The sequence below is a fragment of the Ctenocephalides felis genome, unplaced genomic scaffold (genome assembly GCF_003426905.1).
Source record: "Ctenocephalides felis isolate EL2017-DRISC unplaced genomic scaffold, ASM342690v1 CF-g0.4_SCAFFOLD_01604, whole genome shotgun sequence".
Taxonomy (NCBI): domain Eukaryota; kingdom Metazoa; phylum Arthropoda; class Insecta; order Siphonaptera; family Pulicidae; genus Ctenocephalides; species Ctenocephalides felis.
The window spans coordinates 34,745,649-34,765,476 of NW_020537758.1; the positions used below are offsets into that span (position 1 = coordinate 34,745,649).

The 19,828-nt window shown below is 24.0% G+C and overlaps 1 protein-coding gene across 1 annotated transcript; it reads left to right on the forward strand.

The window, feature by feature from the left end:
• The first annotated feature begins 2,140 nt into the window (after positions 1-2,140).
• On the forward strand, positions 2,141-18,448 carry LOC113373656 (CLIP domain-containing serine protease 2-like). Its single transcript, XM_026613940.1, has 6 exons — positions 2,141-2,180; positions 3,046-3,234; positions 5,699-5,855; positions 15,415-15,596; positions 17,448-17,584; positions 18,425-18,448. The coding sequence occupies exons 1-6, from the start codon at positions 2,141-2,143 to the stop codon at positions 18,446-18,448; spliced, it is 729 nt and encodes a 242-aa protein (XP_026469725.1).
• Positions 18,449-19,828: the final 1,380 nt, after the last annotated feature.

The following is a 19,828-nucleotide window of genomic DNA, read 5'->3' on the forward strand; positions in this document are numbered from 1 at the left end:
AAAAATCAATTTTATATCGGTCATTCAACAAAATAGCACACAATAAAATTTTGAAGCAGATCCACAAAAAATCACACATGGCTCACACGTCAATGTTAATAAAATTATTTAATTATGATATTAAATACTCGTCGGTGGTTTAATAAAATAAGCAACAAATATCTAGAACATACAATTAATTTGAAACAGTTTTATAACAGTTACATTTGAATTTTTTACTGGAATAAAATACCAAACATTTACTAATAAAATAAATATTGCATGAATTACTTCTTCATTTAAGAGCAAACATTTATTAATATCAAGACAAATCTGATAAAATTCCGATGCATATTTTCAAAAATTATACAAGGGCTTTGTACTGACTTTAATATTGATACAATCATTTATTAAAGAAATAAAATAAATAAGATATTTTTAAAATACCCACTAAAAATAACTATCAAAAAATAATAATCCGAGGCAGATTCACAAGAATCACACATGAGTTTTGTAATAACTTATTATATTAATATTAAATCAATAGACATTATTTAGTTATGAAATGTAATGCACGTCGGTTATTTTATTAAATAAATGAGCAATAAATAACTAGGATATAGCATAAAATACGTTTATTAAGCAGATTTGAAAATTACACTTGAATTTTGTACTGGCTTTAATATTATTACCAATCATTTAATAATAAAAGTAGTATCATTTATTTAATAAAATATAACACTGAATATAAAATATAACACTGAAATACAAAATTTTATAATTTTGAGATAGACCTAAAAATTATACACGAATTCTGTATTAATTTTAATATTAATACCAATCATGAAATAGGCACCAAATTACATCAAAAATTATAAAATTCTGAGGTATATGAGATTTCAAAACTTTTGTATTTTTGTCATGTATAATAAGATAATGTTTTTCTATATTATATATAAAAGTACTAATATAAAATATCTAACATGTAATGCAAAAGACTAATACCAAGAGTAAAAAAAACGTTTAAGTTATATAACATCGATTTTATTTAAAGAAATAAAATATTTGTTTTTGAGCATCAACTAAAATTTTGATGCAAATTCCTAAAAATCGCACTAGAGGCTTTACTGAATTATTAAAATCATTTTATTCATCAGAATTTAAAAGCAAATTTACATCGGTTATTCAAAACATATGTGCCAGAATAACTACATTATACATTAAAATAATGAAATTTCGAGGCTTACACTAAATAAGGTATCTACAAACTGGTTAACGATAAACCAAAAAATTTGGTAATAAAATATGAGAAAATCAAAACAAATGTTGGTTAAAACTTGGTTTTGGTCATACATGAAATTAAAAATATAAATGCAGTAAAAAGGGCAAGTATTAGTGAGTAATAGTTACATGTGCATTTTGATTAATTGGAAAACTAGATCGGATCCATATCCTTTCTACAAAATATCAAAGGTATCAAAATGGGAGCAGTATTAAAATAGAAGTAATAAAAAGACTAAAATTGTGAATGAAAAAATATAGATGATCGCCAACTTTCTAGAGAAAAAAATACAGGAACTTGAAAGACAAGGCACAAGAACATGGAAAAAGTTGTTTGACTAGAAAGTTTACGAATAAAATAGAAATAATGGATTAAAAAAGGATGATGATAAATTGTGGTGTTTTAAAATTATGAAAATTATTAACGCATTAAACATCAATGTATTTCATCATATAAATATTTGTTCGATTAAAGATTTTAAAAGCTGAATAATCTAAAATATAATATACTTACTTAAGTTCTTAATCATATACATATTCAAATAATATTTATTAAATATTGTTATTAAATCGATAGTTTAGTTTTGGAAAATTGCTTTTAAAACGTTAGTAATTATTTGTGTTTGGTACTCTATAATTTAAATATTTTGTTAAATGGCACACAATCACTATTACACGACTTTGTAGAAATCTTTAAAACACAAATCAAAGTAAAAAGAATATTGTTCAAGAATTAAATTGAAAAAATGTTAAATATTTTTTAAAAACAATTATAAGAGATCATTTTTCGTTTCTGATCCCAACGGATTTGCTGGGTAAATTTATACTTATAATTACCTAAAAGCACTTATAATTATCTAAAAAAAATTCTATTTTCATAATGTACAAGAAGATAATTATAATTGGATTTATTGATATAGGTATTATAAGTATTATGCAGATAGTCACTTGTGTTTGAAAATAGTATTTGTATAAGTTCATATATCGAAAGTATATAATATGATTTACATTAGGACTAAACTAAATGCATTTTACACATCTTCTATTTCGATAAATAAACCATTATAATTTATACATTTGTTATCAACTTCAGATAAATTTATCTAAAAGTGTATTAAAAATGCTAAAATTTGTCACAAGTTATAACAAAAAATTAATGAATATCTATATAACTACATTGAAAACGATAGGAAATTCAAAATTTTCAATAACGTCAAAAATCCATTAACATTTCGAAACCTTTAACCCAGCCATTTATTTTCTTCAAAAACAAGAATTTCGTAAATAATTTTGCAAGTTCTGATAGCATTTTTTGTCTTATTAAAATATTTCCTGAAAAAAATGTATAAGTTGCAAAAATTAAAGTAATATCCAAATAATAAAATATGTTGTAAAGTAGGTGACTGCAATAAATTACATACCATAAAATAGTTATATTTAAAAAAAGAAGTGATCTATTAATAAAACCAAATAGAAATACACACCAAATACCTCGATTAAATTCCATTCTTCCCTTTCCACTTACAATATGTATTTATAAGTTATATAATATTATTCATAAGGCATATAATACTGTTTGAAATTTTAAATTTTTTTTTATAGCAAATACATTTTATCTAACGCAAGTAAATTTTCTTTTATTTTCAATTCTCATAATTCCCACAAAATTTGTTTTAAACATCTCTAACATAGGGATAATCAAAAGTTTTAGGTTTACCACATAATCATATTAAAAAATAATAGCCAAAAAATTAGAAAAGTACTATATATGATTTCAAATTCCAGATGAACAAAATTCTGAAGACTCACAGGAAGAAGTTGACCCTGATCTTCCAAATGAAGACCTAAACCAGCATAAGAATTGGAAATTGCTCAATGATGAAGATTGTGGTCTCAGTATAAGTGATAGGATAGTTGGAGGAAAAAATGCCAGTCTAGGACAATATCCTTGGATTGCAAGATTAGGATATGCAAGTAAGAGTAAAAATATTTTTTTCTAAATCAACTCGGTAAACATTTTACATATTCTGTTAACGGACTTGTACCGACAGTAATTCTGACAAATTTGATATAATAATTTGGTATGCCAAAAATTGTACCAGGCGTTGGAACTTAATCAGCATATCACTGAAATAAATCATAAATTATGAAAAATATTTGTCAAAAAACATCATAATTTGTGTTAGGCACAAAATATAGGTAATCACTGACGATTTGAAGGTTTTTGTAAAAAAATATTTGATTGTTTGTTTATAACTACAAAATCAGAGTAATAATGATAACTACGTCTTTTAAGGCAATATCATATTAATTTTGTGCACATCCAAAAGTACATAAAAATAAAAAAATATTCAATAATTAATTATTTATATTAAAAATAATTTAGGAAATATAATTAGGAATTAGATAAAATGGAAAAATAACAGTTAAAAATAGTTTTTAGTATTTTTAATATTTTCTTAAGAAGATCATTATCTGAAAATATCAAAATACAACAATCTTCTGAATATTTCTTCTAAAAATATTCTTGCAAATAAAAAGTGAAAATGTTTTAAGATAAAATAGACAACAACTTTATATTTATTTACCTGTTAGTTTATAATATTTTTTCTAATCGTTATAGATTTTATGATTTGTTCATCAACTTATTTTTTTTTTTTTTTTTTTTAAATTTTATTGGCCTCCGCTTTACAGCATTTTTAGCCACATACATTATTCATTTTATTCTTCATCATATTCTATACAATTCTTACCTATATATTTCTTATACTCATCATATATATACTATCTCTTCTTATATCCTAATCTTCTATTCAATTTTCATTCTTCTTCTTGTTCTCAATATGTTCTTCTCATCTTCTAAACTTCTTTTTATTATTAACAATTATTTAGAAGCGCCAGGAGTCGAACCAACGATCTCCGGCATGTGAGTCGGACATGCTACCTCTGAGCTACGTCCGCCACTTCATCAACTTATTATTATTTAGGATTATATTTAAACAATTTTGTGTGACCAAAAAAAAATTAATCAAAATTTTATATTATCATACAAATAGCTAGAAAAAATTATAAATGGAAGTGAAAATTAAAATTAAATAAAAAAAATCATTGCAATAGAATTTAAATTGCATATAAAATGATTTAAAATAAAATCTGGCATAAAATGAGTTAAAGGATCCCATTAATGAACAAATAACTGTTAATAGTTTTTACTTTTTATTGTTTCATTTAAAATCGTGAAAATCAAATATTTAATATTCAGCAATTTTTCTTAACACATCGTGTTCTGAATTATTACTCTTACAAAGAAATTCTGTTAAGACCAAAAGTTAAAATATATTTACACTTGTAAAATTTGTTTATTTGAAAGTTCTTGCTTTTAAATAAAATTCTTATGGCATATACATTTCAAAAAAAATTTTTTTGTCGAAAGATGTTAATAGTCAGTTAATAGTTAATCTGAACAAAAAAAATTTTTTTAATTATATATATATATATATATATATATGTTGCTCAAATGTTTTAACAAAACAAAGCGAAGAAAATGGGTCGGTTTTAATCATCATATTAAACTTCTTAAAAAACAAGCTAATAATTTTAACAAAATTTGCCACAGCGTGTGATTTATATTTTTGAGAAAAATATTGATAAATTTAATTGTGAAAATGATAACTTTTTTCATTACATCTTTTCTAAAAATTTGGTTATTGTAAAACTTACGAGTGACATTTCATGAGGTACTGGATAGATTACGTCTTAACACTAAATTTTTTTTTTTAATATTTAGTGTTAAACAAAATTATGAGATACTATTGGTTACTAAATTTATTAAAGAAAATATTTTCAATTTCAATCGAATCGATTTTAAAATTTATTATTCCAATATTTTATTTCGTTACAGTTATTAGGTTTAAATATTGTGTTTATATTATTTGTTGCAGTTTCCAAATTTAACTTGTTCCTTAAATACATATTTAACTTGATCTTTGAATTGATTTCTTGTACAATATCAAATACAAAAATATGACGTGTTGGAGATGAGGCAATAAATGATTTTTACTATCACGCAAAATTAGTGAATTAAAATTAGGAATAAATATTTACACAATGATTATGATTGTCAGTGAGTTTTTTAGCGCAAATAAAAAATTATTTTTGAGATTAAATCATATCTATATGATTTATTATATGATGAAATAATTTTCTAGAAAGTAAATTTGTAATTTTATGTTATTAACAGTTGTAACAAAAATTCGTCGTAACATACATATATTTAAATCGATCGCCAAAATATTTAAAATGCTTTGCCTAAAATTGATTAATAAAATAAGAACTTCCACTAGTCGGACATATTCATGCACTGCGAATTCGTGTATCGTGTATCGAATTTTATAAAATATTTGAAATTGGTAATTCTAGTGATTTTGTTTTGTTTCAGAAAAGATTTTGTATCCTGATATGTACGATTATTCTGATGCTGAATATTTGGATGAAAATAAAGTGCTGGTTTTCGAATGCGGTGCTTCTTTAATAAGTGATTTATATGTTGTTTCTGCAGCACATTGTGTGGTGGGCCTGCCTTCTTCAATAACATTGTAAGTAAAAAAATAATCTAACTAAAATAATTTTAATAATTTTAATCCGATTTAGCCTACAAATTACTATCTATTTTCCACGATAATACACCAGATTTTAACAATGCCTTGAAATATAATACTTGATATAAATATAAAATCAACATAGAAAAAAAATTGTATGCTTTAAAATTAAAATTATGATTTGAAAAGAAAGGAATTGTTGAAAATAAAATTCATTTACCCAAATTCATGAGATATACTAAAATTTATAATAATTAATTCTTGATTAAAACTCGTCAAATAACAGCTTATTATCAATAAATTTATGATTAATATTATTAGTATTTTGAAGTACTAAAAATTACGAAATATATTTATTGATTTATGTCTAAATAAGTCGATAGCTGGTTAGGTGTTTAAAGTATATGTAGATAACAAAAAACAATAAATCGATACAAAATATAACATTTTGGCAGTCATAATTGATGCAATCAATTATTTATATTTGCATGAGCACTCAAGTTACAATCTTTTTGCAAAAGATTTTCATATTATTAAATCAGTCAAAATTAATCATCTATTTAGGTTTCTATAAGAATGAGTATTACAATGAAGATGATTGAATCTTAAAGAACAGATTTTAAAAATATTATAGTCTCATCCAGTGAACAGAACAAAATCATTCGAATATCAAATAAGATAGAAAGAGGAAAAAATATATATTACATATTAACTTGGTAAAAAAAATTAATGTGATTAAATCAGTCAAGAGGTATTAACTATTGGGTTAAATCTCAAAAAATAATATTTAGAAATATCATAGTTGCATCCAGTATGAACAGAACAAAATCATTTGAGAATTAAATAAAATAGACAGTTAAATTTTTATATATTATATAATAATCTTGGTGCCAACTACAATTATATAAGTAAATTATTATTATCAATAAAAGCATTCATCGAGAAAGGTGACAAATGTTGCAATGCATATAATGAAATCATTGTATTAATAATCTATGCTCATTTCCTTATTTTCCACATGCAATTTCTACACATTGCATATGAGAAACCTACTTTCTAAATGACTAATAAAAATGATGGATAACAATCGCCTTTCACAAATGAATTAATAATAAAATATTAAGAAATCGAATAACACATGATATTGATTTAATATTTATATGATTCAACAATTATTGATTCTGAGAATTATGCTATAATAAGTAGTTTTATAAATTGGTTAAATTATATATCGAGCTTATAATAAAAATCATTATACTTTTAATTACATGAACAAAGTATATGTACAGTTCCTCAATAGCATTTTCCCAATATTTGTTATTACAATTATTCGAAATTGAAATAAAATATATATATTAAAAGAACGTATTCAAATACAAAATTTAAAATATTAATATAAAATTAAATTAAAAAAAAGTATATTTATCGAAAAGTTCACAAAATTCATCTGAATGTTAATTTAATTCAATCATATTGAAGATCACTGAAATAATCTATTTTTAAAGCAACATCTAAAAATTCGAAATTTGATATAATCCTATTGCTTTTAAATTTAAAACAAAATTTATCATTTTGGCATAATTTGTTGGTTTATTTAATAACTTTACATGTAAGTTTTGTCTAAACTAAGTTGTATTATAAATATGTGTAATGAGGCTACATAAATTAGAATCTATTTTGTTTCTGTTTGTTCATATATATTTATAAACGTAAACATTAATTATATTAAATAATTGAATAAATATAATTGAAAAAAATTTTATTTATAAGCATACAATATTCGGTAGAAAAGCAAACTCAAACTGAATAGAAGATATATTCTAAAATAGAGAATATTATAAAACTATTTAAAAAAAACATATATTTTAATTAAATATGACCTACATTTCAGAGCCTACTAAAAATGACATAAATGAATGTGCAACTTCAAAAATCATGAATTTAACTAACAGTAAGTGTTAAATATTAGTTAATGACTATAATAATTAATTTTGATAATAATTTTAATTATCTAGCAAATATATCTTAATTTAATTAATTAGGATTAATGTAGAAAATAATTTGACGTGGGCAGTAGTTTTATAAAAAAGTAACTAGAAAGATTCTAAAAACGACAACAGAAAAAAAGCTAGGAAATATTACGGTAGGAAGTAGAAAAATTTAGAAAATCGGTAAAATTTATACATTCAAATTATTATAACATTTTTCGTCTATTTTATCAAATGCTAGCAAATTAAATATTAATCCACTTAAATGAAAATATCTTACAAAGAAATGTCAAACATCTAAAAATTTGAAATTTGATATAATCCTATTGCTTTTAGTTTTAAAATAAAATTTTTCAATTTGGTATAATTAAAATTTTGCAGATAAATTTGCAGATAAGTTTTCTCTACACTAAATTGCTTTTTTTAAATTATAAAGTTTGTTTTCATTGATCATGTATTTATAAACTTAAATACACTTTCAATTAATTAATTATGTCTTATATATCCATGGTTTGAAAAAAAAATGAAAACTGTTTCATTTATAAGCACACAATATTCGGTAATCGTATGGTTTAAAATCCGCAAATGATATAAAAAGCTAACTGAAATTGAATAGAAGAGATATTTAAAATAGAGATATTATAAAACAATTTTGTAAAAATATTATATTCTAATTAAATATGACCTGCGTTTCAGAGCCTACTAAAAATGACATAAATGAATGTGCAACTTCAAAAATCAAGAATTTTAACAGTAATTGTTAAATAATAGTTAGCGATTATAATAATTAATTTTGATAATAATTTTAATTACCCAAATTTTGGCAATTTATATATTAATTTAGTTAATTAGGATTAACGTAGAAAATAATTTGTCGTGGGCAGTAGCTTTATAAAAAAGTAACTTATAAAGAGTCTAAAAAACGACAACAGAAAAAATGCTAGGAAATATTACGATACGAAGCAGAAAAATTAGAAAATCGGTAAAATTTATACATTCAAATTATTATAACAATTTTTTGTCTATTTTATCAAATGATAGCAAATTAAATATTAATCCACTTAAATAGAGATATCATTTTACAAAGAAATGTGAAACATCTAAAAATTCGAAATTTAAATTAATACTAATGCTTTGATTTTAAAATAAATTTTTATATCAATTTGGCATAATTAAATACTTTCAGTTAATTAATTATGTCTTATATCCATTTGAAAGAAATTAAATCTGTTTCATTTATAAGCAAACAATATTCGGTAATCTTATGGTTTAAAATCTGCAAATGATATAAAAAAGCAAACTAAAATTGAATAGAAGAGATATTTTAAAATAGAAAATATTATAAAACAATTTTATAAAAATATTATACTCTAATTAAATATGACCAACATTTCAGAACCAACTATGAATGTCATGAATTAATGTGCAACTTCAAAATCATGAATTTAATACAGTAATTGTTTAATATTAGTTAATGATTTTTTGATTCAATTTGATAATCATAATAATTTAATTTTCTCAAATTGTAGCAAATTATATATTATTTTAATTAATTAGGATTAATGTAGAAAATAATTTGACGTGGGCAGTATCTTTATAAAAAAGTAACTTAAAAAGTTTTTAAATGATGCGAAGCAGAAAAATTTAGAAAAGCCGTGAAAATTGATTTATTCAAATTATTATTTTTATTCATAATGATTATTTTTTATCTTTATTAAATATTTTAGCAAATTAAATATAAATCTATTTGAATAAGATATCTTACATAAAAAACAATTTCGTGTGGCCTGAATATATATAGAGTAGTAAGTCACTACAGAAAATTTTCAGAAAATATTATGATGTAGAAGATAAAATTTTGAAATTGAATCAAAACTGTTAATTCTGATAATTTCAATGATTTATTTGTGCTAACAAATTCTAGCAAATTATATATTAACACACTATAGGCGGTCCCTGTACAAATATTCGCAATAATAAATTGATATGTGTAGAATTATTCAAAAATTTTAATATCCAAGTGTCAATAACAATTTCAACTGGATTTTAGTAAATTTTAGGTAGTTTGTGCTAATGTGTATAACCTATGATGTCTAAAATGAAAATTGGAAGAGAAGTAAAAATGTTCTAAAAATTATGTAAGAAGTTCAAAGCACTAAAGTATACTTTTCTACGAATTATTCAAAATTTTAATACCAAAGTATAAATAACGGTTTTAATAAATTTTATCTTGTTCTTACTATAATGTAATTATGTACAATTTGTAATGTTCAAAATAAAAATTTGAAATTATGTGCAGAAAAGTAAAAAGTGTTCTAAAACTATTAAATACAAGTTTAATGATTAGTGCCTTAGCTCGAATTATTTCAACTACGAAATTCAACTTTCAACTTTTAAATTCTATGCAGGAATAACAGCTTCAACTAAAGTTCAGTCAAATATAGTTTTGCTTTGATATACATAAAACAGTGTCCAGAGTAAAATTTCTAAGGTATTCAAATAAATGTAAAAAAAATCCGAAATTCACACATTGCTAAATATATTACCAAAAAAGCGTTCAAATCAGTTTCATTCAAAATTTAATATATCGGTGTATATAACAGTTCTTACTAAATTTAAAAATTAGAAATGTGTTTTGTTTAAAACCCACTCGATAAACAAACCAAGATAATGTCGGCAACAAATAATACATGAGTTATGAATAAAAATCATCAGACCGGAACTAAAATTTTCTCTACAATTAGAAAATATTCAAAAATATTTGGAAATGTTAAAAAATTAGATAAAAATGCTATAAAATTTAAATTGAATAAAATTATCATAAAAGGTGAGATATAGACATAAATATAACATAAGGGACAAGCAAGGTTACGTAATATGGGCAAAATAATGAATATCATTTAACGGTGGTAGTCAGTATACTATTTAGCCTAACATATCCATATATTTATTATAGTGGATTAAAATATATTTTTATACTTAGCTAACACGCAATATCAGATAAAATTAAAAAATACTTGATAATGTGGTGTTTTATTGAAAAACGATTTAAAACTCTTTCAAATTTTGTTGCAAAAAGTCAGTTGCCAAAGTCAGTAATAGTAAATATCTTATATATATATATATATATATATATATATATATAAGATATATATATATATATATATATATATATATATATATATATATAGCAATGTTTCCCAAAGGGCGTTTGAAGCTCAGCAAACAACGTAAAAAGGAGCGATCCCAAGCAGAAGCCGACTAATTCTCAAAAGTCTGTTATTTTGATGTTAGTTTACATGGAAAAAGTATGATAAAAATGTGAGCAACAAAAACAAGAAAAACCAAGCCTGTATAATACAAGTATATTCAAAACTAAGGGATTTGGAAGGCTTAAAAAACATTTGGAAGGCTTTGCACGGTACAACGTAATATGTTTTCTTGATAAAAGTTTCCGACTTCTAGCCTTACTATTTTTTCCGAAAAATTAATGGACGAGTATATTCAACACATACAAAAATACATCTCTCAAATTGCCAAATCCTAGTAGATGATAACTATTGGGACTTAACATTCAACCCAACATTATTCTAATACTGTTTGTAATTATATTTACAATATGTTATCCGTTGCAAGCACACAAAAATTGAAAAAACAATATAAAAATTGTATATATTACAATGGGATACAGATTAGTTATGGAAAAAGCACTCATCCACCAACTTGATCAACACACCGTATTACGATCGCAAAAAATATTGTAAACGATTAGCCATAATTGATATCAGAATAAAAATACTTATTATTATATTTTGTTGAATGTTACTAAAAAACAATGCGTTTTCTTTGTGTCCTCCTTAAAGAATTTATTAAAATGTAATATATGCAATAAAACCTTGCTTGAGCAGCTATGCTTGACAGAACCTGCTAGTATATATATATATATATATATATATATATATATATATATATATATACATGTATGTATATATAAGTATACAGTCAGTTCTACACCAAAAATTAAGTTTGATAAATAATAAAACAATATGGAAATGCAAACAGAAACTTGTAAAATTATTGATTTGAAATTACATTATTAGCATTATTAAAAGTCAAAAGTGATCAATTTAAAATTACAAAATAAGATTTATAGTTGTTATATTATAGCATCCGACCTACAAGAATAAGACCGAAAATGATTAGAAATGCAAAAAACTATTTTTCTTCATATGCCCACGTTTTAGTGCGCAATGCAATACAGATTAAGGCTAAGCGTAACATAAGAGAATTTCACCAAATTAGTCATTATACAGTCAGTACTACACCAAAATTTGAAATACTTTATTAGCATTATTAAAAGTCAAAAGTAGCTAATTTAAAGTCACAAAATGAAATTGGTAGTAGGTTATTCTAGCATCCGACCTACAAGAATAAAACCGAGAATAATTAGGAATGCAAAAAACTAATTTTCTTTGTATGTCCACTTTTTAGTGCGCAATGCAATTTAGATATAGGGTGAGTATATCATAAGAGAATTTTACCAAATTAGTAGAATTTTTGTCATCGGAAAATGCTCAGAATTCCACCACCACATTTGGACTAAAAGTCCTCATTAACTCCATAAGGAAAAGACACCAAAAGCCAATAATAATGCTATAAGTTCTTAGAACATCGACCCATTCTGCTTTGTGGGACAAGGATAAGTTTAAAGTGAAGGTTATAGTTGGTTTTATGAGTAAAAGTTTTTTATAAAATGTTTATATAAATATAAAAAAAATATTTATAAATACATAAAATTGATATGTGGTTATGGATGAGGGATACAATTAATAATATTTTTATGATGTATTTTTGACTACTAAGAGTAGTTTAGAAAAATATCCAAAGAGATCAAAAATATTTGAAAATATTTCATATTGTTAAAAAAGTATTTTATTTCAATTTTAATTAACTTCCCGTAGGGCAAGTTATAGTAATCGCAAAAAAATCAAAAATGAAAATTTTTATATATCTTTACGTTTCAGAGGTTTCTGAACATTTTGGCATACCTTAGAAAAAATGGATGTATGTGTGTGTGTGTGTGTGTGTGTATGTATGTATGTATGTATGTATGTATGTGTGTGTATGTATGTGCGGATACAAATTTTCGTCGACGATTTCGGGAACACGGATCAACCGATTTGAATAATTCAAGAAACATTCGATTCGTATTGATAAGGAGACGTGCTGATTAGTTTTTGGCGAAGGCAGGTCCAGCCGTTCCGAAGATACGGGGCAAAAAGTACCGAAAACGGTAACTCAGTTTTTAAGAGAACGGAGCGTCCGATTTGAATAATTCAAAAAACATTTCACTTGTATTGACAAGATGAAGAATCCATAAAATTTTCATGAAGGTAGGTCTAGCGGTTTCGGAGATATGGAGAAAAAAGTAAAAAAATGAGCCATTTGGCGGTCAAAAATGATCATTAGACATATGCACATCAAATTATCAGATATTTTATAGAGATTTTAACAATAAGTATACATTTTGTTAACATTCCTATAGGTTCCGTACCAATGTTTACGCGTTAGACGGCGACGCGGCGCTTACGCGCTTTGATATTTCGTCTTTATGCAGTTAAAGCAGTACGATTGCTTTGAAAAAAAAGTTTAGATCTTCCAAAATATGTCAAAATAAAATAAAACATTTTTTTTTCAAAAAAAAAAAAATATAAAAAAAAAATAATTTTTAAAAAAAAATTTTTTTTTTCAAAAAAAAGTAATTTTTTGTCCAATATATAGTTTCTCAAAAATCTTATTTTTTCGAAGTAAAATTTTTTCAAAAATCTTAATCGTTTTTCAAAAAAAAATTTTGGTACGGGAAGTTCCAGCAATTTGCCTTAAGGCACGATGCCTTAATTGCCTTAAGACAGAATTCCACTTACAGCTAGTTGAAACAATTTAGTTGCCAAAATTAATTATCTGGAGGGAACGTCCTCAGAACCTGCTGTTTGCAGCAATCATTTGGATTAACAACAATCCAAAATATCTAAGTGGTTATCAGAACGCCGAGTATTCCAGTTCTGCCTAATACAAAAATGTAAAATGAACTTAAATCAAACTGTATGTAAAATTAAATATTTTAATAAAAATATAATAATGTTACTGATATATTTTTAGAACGCGAATGAAACTCGGCGAACACAATGACCAATCGGGTATAGATTGCAGGGACGATAAAGACTATTTGAATATATTTACTATTGTTAAAAAATTTGTTTTATTTTGATTTTGATTGCTACAATTTAGTTGCCAAAACTATTTATCTGGAGGAAATGTCCTCAGAACCTGCTCTGAGTAATTACGTTTGACCTGTTTGCATCAATCATTTGGATTGCCAACAATCCAAAATATCTAAGTCTTAGTATTCTGCATAATACAAAAATGTAAAATAAACTTAGATCAAAATTTATGAAAAATTAAATCTTAAAGTAAAAATATTTTATTATTCCTTATTTATTTTTAGAGCGCGAATCAGACTCGGCGAATGTAGTGATCAATCGGGTATAGATTGCGGGGACGATCAAAAATATTTGAATTTATTTTCTATTGTTGAAAAATTTGTTTTATTTCAATTTTGACTGCTATAATTTAGTTGCTAAAATTAATTATCTAGAGGAAACGTCCTCAGAGTCTGCTCTGAGTAAATAAGTTTGACCTGTTTGCAGCAATCATTTGGATTGCCACAATCCAAAATATCTAGGTGGTTATCAGAACGCCGAGTATTTCAGTTCTGCATAATACAAAAATGTAAAATGAACTTAGATCAAAATTTATGAAAAATTAAATCTTAAAGTAAAAATATTTTATTATTTCTGATTTATTTTTAGAGCGTAAATCAGACTCGGCGAATGTAGTGATCAATCGGGTATAGATTGCGGGGACGATCAAAAATATTTGAATTTATTTACTATTGTTAAAAAATTTGTTTTATTTCGATTTTGATTGCCAAAATTAATTATCTGGAGGAATCGTCCTCAGAACTTGCTCTAAGTAATTACGTTTGATATGTTTGGATTGCCAACAATCCAAAATATCGAGTGGCTATCACAACGAAGAGTATTTCAATTATGCATAATACAAAAATGTAAAATGAACTTAGATAAAAATTTATTAAAAATTAAATCTTAAAGTAAAAATATTTTATTATTTCTGATTTATTTTTAGAGCGCTTATCCGACTCAGCGAACATAATGGTCAATCGGGTATAGTTTGCGGGGACGATAACAATTATTTGAATTTATTTACTATTGTTGAAAAATTTGTTTTATTTTGATTTTAATTGCAACAATTTAGTTGCCAAAATTGATTATCTGGAGGAAACGTCCTCAGAGCCTGCTCTGAGTAATTAAGTTTGACCTGTTTGCAACAATCATTTGGATTGCCACAATCCAAAATATCTAGTGGTTAATCAGAACACAGTATTTCAATTCTGCATAATACAATAATGTAAAATGAACTTGGATCAAAATGTATGTAAAATTAAATATTTTATTAAAAATATAATAATGTTTCTGATTTATTTTTAGAGCGCGAGTCAGACTCGGCGAACATAATGATCAATCGGGTATAGATTGCGAGGACGATGTTTGCGCAGAACCTGTCCAAGATTTCGATCCTGTGAAAATAATTCCACATCCAGAATACAAAGACGAACTATTTAAACATGATATAGCTCTGATAAAATTGGATAGAAAATATAATAAAAATGGTAATTATTATTTTGTTTTTACATGCATTTATAGAAAATATAGTTCCAATGTTTGAGGGTTAAGAAACATCAAACCGCGGTAGTGTAACCAGGGACTAGTAACCATGTATCATGAATTTTTTTTTAACAAATGCTAATATAATATAAACTATGTCAATAGACAAATTATATGTAGTAAGGAAAAAGTTCCAAATTACTAATCATATTTAAATTGTTTAAGTCCTGAACGTAAGGACTTCAACCAAAATCGTTCACCAAAAATTTATAACAATAAAATAGATTACTAAATTGCAATTAAATAAATTACTACATTCCATCAAGCGGATTAAAAATATAATGGACTTTCATTTAACTAACTCTGACTCCAAATCAGCAAAAAATTATATAATTACTACTTATATCAAAATTACAAAACAAATAAAATGCTTAAAACTTTATAAGCTTTAAAATTTTAGTAAATATAACTTTATATTTATTAAAATAATATTACAACTTTATTAAGCGGCAATAATATTAGGTGAGGTAAACTTTAATAGTAAGGACTATCAAGGAAAAATCAGTTATCGGATTTGTAATCTTCGGACTATTACTAGCAATATATCATAAATTTAAAAAAAAATAAAATGTGTTTTTATTGCACTGAGAAAACATCGGTAAACAAATTTCAACTCATTTTAATCATTTGAGAAAAAAAGTTTAAAATCATTATTATGATTATTTACCAATATTTTGCTGTATAAATGTTGTCAAAAACAGAATCATAGTAGAGTTTTGGTTGAGAACAGGGGCACTACAATATATATATATATATATATATATATATATATATATATATATATATATATAATAACTAGTTTGCAAAATAAACTATGCCAAAAAACACCATTTATTAACGATTACCAAAATACCACATAGTTAATTATCAGCATATAGTAAATATAATTTAATAATAATAAATTGTTATAAAATAGTAGTTATATATTAAAATAGCTGATTAATTATGGATCAATTTACAAATCAAAATATGTTGCTAAAAGAATATGTATTAAATAACATATAGTAATAAAATTGTAAAATTTCGTTATTAACAAAGACTAAAATTCGAATTTCAAAAACAAATGGACTAAAAAACAATATTTCGCAACTTATACAAAAATATTAACAACAATTAAATTACTTCATTGATAGCGATTTTAATTAGAAAATATATTAACTGTTATAAACGCTATTCTAGAACAATATGATAATTGTGAGATTGAGTGTGATATTTTAGTAAAGTAAATATTTTCCACATGTACTATAAAATTTGTGCGTAAATTCTATTTTGTTAGGACAATTAATTTTAATAGTTAACTTTTACTAAAATGCCTTGAATAATTATTAGCCAGATATATTACTTATGGATACAATGATTAATTGATTTTCGAGTTCGACAGTTGTAATTGAGAATTTACACTAATAACTAAAATTTTTAAAGCAAATAGAGAGAGTAATATGTAATAAAAGGATTCAAAACACTTTTCGATTGCACTTTCGAAGTTGAGAACAGATTAACGAAGCTTGTAGTAAAAGCTGGTTGGTTTGGGAATACAGAGCAGAATGTCCAAATAATTTAAAAATGCTAATGTGCATATTTTAGATAGTATATAATAGAGTAACTTTGAAAAAATTAAAAATAACGTAGCTAAAATATTCAAGTATAAAATTAATTATATTATAAATAATGTTTTTTTATAAATTTCTCTACCATTTTTTGAGAAATTTTACATACATTTATCATATTTGCACAGAAACATTTTAAAATGCGCTTTCTAAGTTACGTAACTAAATATGAAAAATATTGTTCTAAAGGTTGGGTGTATCCAATTTGTACAATTAGTGGAGACTTGATTTTCAAGGACTATGTGGGGACTTATGCAGAAGTTGCTGGATGGGGCTTTACAGATCGAGACTCAGAAGTACTTGCACATGTATTGCAAACAATTCAGGTAAAATATTTATTTTAATTATATTTAAAATAAAGCTAATTAGATAGCCAAACAATGTTTTTTGTTGTTTAATAAAACATCAACAAATTTGCTACTTACATAAAAATGAATATATCAAAAGCAGCCTATAATCTACGTAGAATATTTAATTCGATCATTTCACCCATTCGATTATGGAATAAATTCTTATAATTCAAATTTAAACATATATAAATTTAAATTAATATTGGTAAATTGCATTTTATTTTACACAAGCAATAGTATTCTAGTTCAGGTTGTAGTATTCTATATTTCAAACTTTAATTTTCATTTTTTAATTTTAAAATTTCATTTTTAAATTTTAATATTCATTTTTGTATTTCTGTAATCTAAAATAATTAAATAATATGCCTGCGCTTTAAAGAAATTAAAAAAAATGACGATAGATGAAAATGTGCAATAAATTGGGGGTTTCCCATTTAAAAACTAAATTTCTAAATATTTCTAGAAAATTTTTTAGTTATTTTTGTTGTATGGTTCATGAATTACACATGGTTGGTCATGAAAATCTAGAACCGAATTAATTGTAATTCGATTATGAAAGCTATTCATATTTATCACATTTTATTTTACACCAGCAATAGTATTTTAGTCCAGGTTATAGTATTCCATATTTCAAATTTTATATACATTTTTTGTATTTCTGTATTCCAAATTAATAAAATAATATGCCTGCATTTTATCGATAATAACAAAGACGATAGATGAAAATGTGCAATAAATTGTGGGTTTTCCATTCCATTTGAAAGCTAAATTTTTGAATATTTCTTGAAAAAATTAGTAGTTATTGTTATTGAATAGTTCATGGATTACATGGATGGTTGATTCAAATGTAGAATCGAAATGTTTAATTCAGAAGTACTTGCACATGTATTGATAGCAACACAGGCAAAATATTTATTCTAATTTAATTTTAATATGAAGTCACTTAGATAGCCAATCAATTTTTTTATTGCTTAGTAAAACATCAACAAATTTGCTACTTATATGAGAATAATAAATCAATCTTCGTAAAATGTTTATTTTGGTTACTTTTTAATTATAATTCGATTATGTAAGCAATTCTTCTAATTCAAATTTAAACATATATAAATTTAAATTAAAATTGGTAAATTACATTTTATTTTACACAAGCAATAGTATTCTAGTTCAGGTTGTAGTATTCTATATTTCAAATTTAATAATTTAAAATAATTAAATAATATGCATGCGCTTTAAAGAAATTAAAAACAATGACGATAGATGAAAATGTGCAATAAATTCTATTCCATTTAAAAGCTAAATTTCTAAATATTTCTTGAAAAATTTTTAGTTAGTTTTGTTGTTACACATGGTTGGTCATGAAAATCTAGAATCAAAATGTTTAATGCAGAAGTACTAGCACATGCAAGCAATACAAGCAAAATATTTATTTTAATTTAATTTTAATATAAAGCTAATAAATAAATTAAATATAAATTTAATATAAGCTAGCCAAACATTTTTTTATTATTTAATAAAAAATCAACAAATTTGCTACTTATATAAGAATAAGTAAATCAATCTTCATAAAATGTTTATTTTAGTTACTTTTTAATTACAATTCGATTATGGAATCAATTCTTCTAATTCAAAGATACACATGAATAAATTTAAATTAAATTTGGTAAATTACATTTTATTTTACACAAGCAATAAAATTTTAGTATTGTAGTATAATAATATTATAGTATTCTCTATTTCAAATTTTATGGACATTTTTCTGTATATTTTTAAACCAAATTAATTAAATAATATGCCTGCGTTTTATAGAAAACAACAATAACGATAGATGAAAATGTGCAATAAATTGTGGGTTTTCCATTCCATTTAAAAGCTAATTTTTAAATATTTCTTCAAAAAATTTGTATTTATTGAATAGTTCATGGATTACATGGATGGTTGATGCAAATCTAGAATCGAAACTATTAAACTGTCTATTTATGTGATTTTGAAAATTAAAATTTGAGTATCGCAAAAAACATATTTTGTACGTTAAAATGTAAAATTATAACTTTCCTATATTTTGCGATAACTGCTTATAAAAATAGTTAGATCAATAAAATAGTACGATATTATCAAAATTATCTTATTTGTAATTATATTGCATGTGACATTTTTGAAACACATATGTGACTCATCAGGTGAAAAAGTCATCTGGAACGCTTATATTTTTTTAAATAAGCA

Bases quoted from the DNA above. Each gene is read 5' to 3' on its own strand.
- LOC113373656 (XM_026613940.1), top strand. From the start codon at position 2,141: ATGTACAAGAAGATAATTATAATTGGATTTATTGATATAG. The intron at 2,181-3,045 runs GTATTATAAGTA...TTCAAATTCCAG, and splicing joins AATTGGATTTATTGATATAG to ATGAACAAAATTCTGAAGAC. The intron at 15,597-17,447 runs GTAATTATTATT...ATTGTTCTAAAG, and splicing joins TAGAAAATATAATAAAAATG to GTTGGGTGTATCCAATTTGT.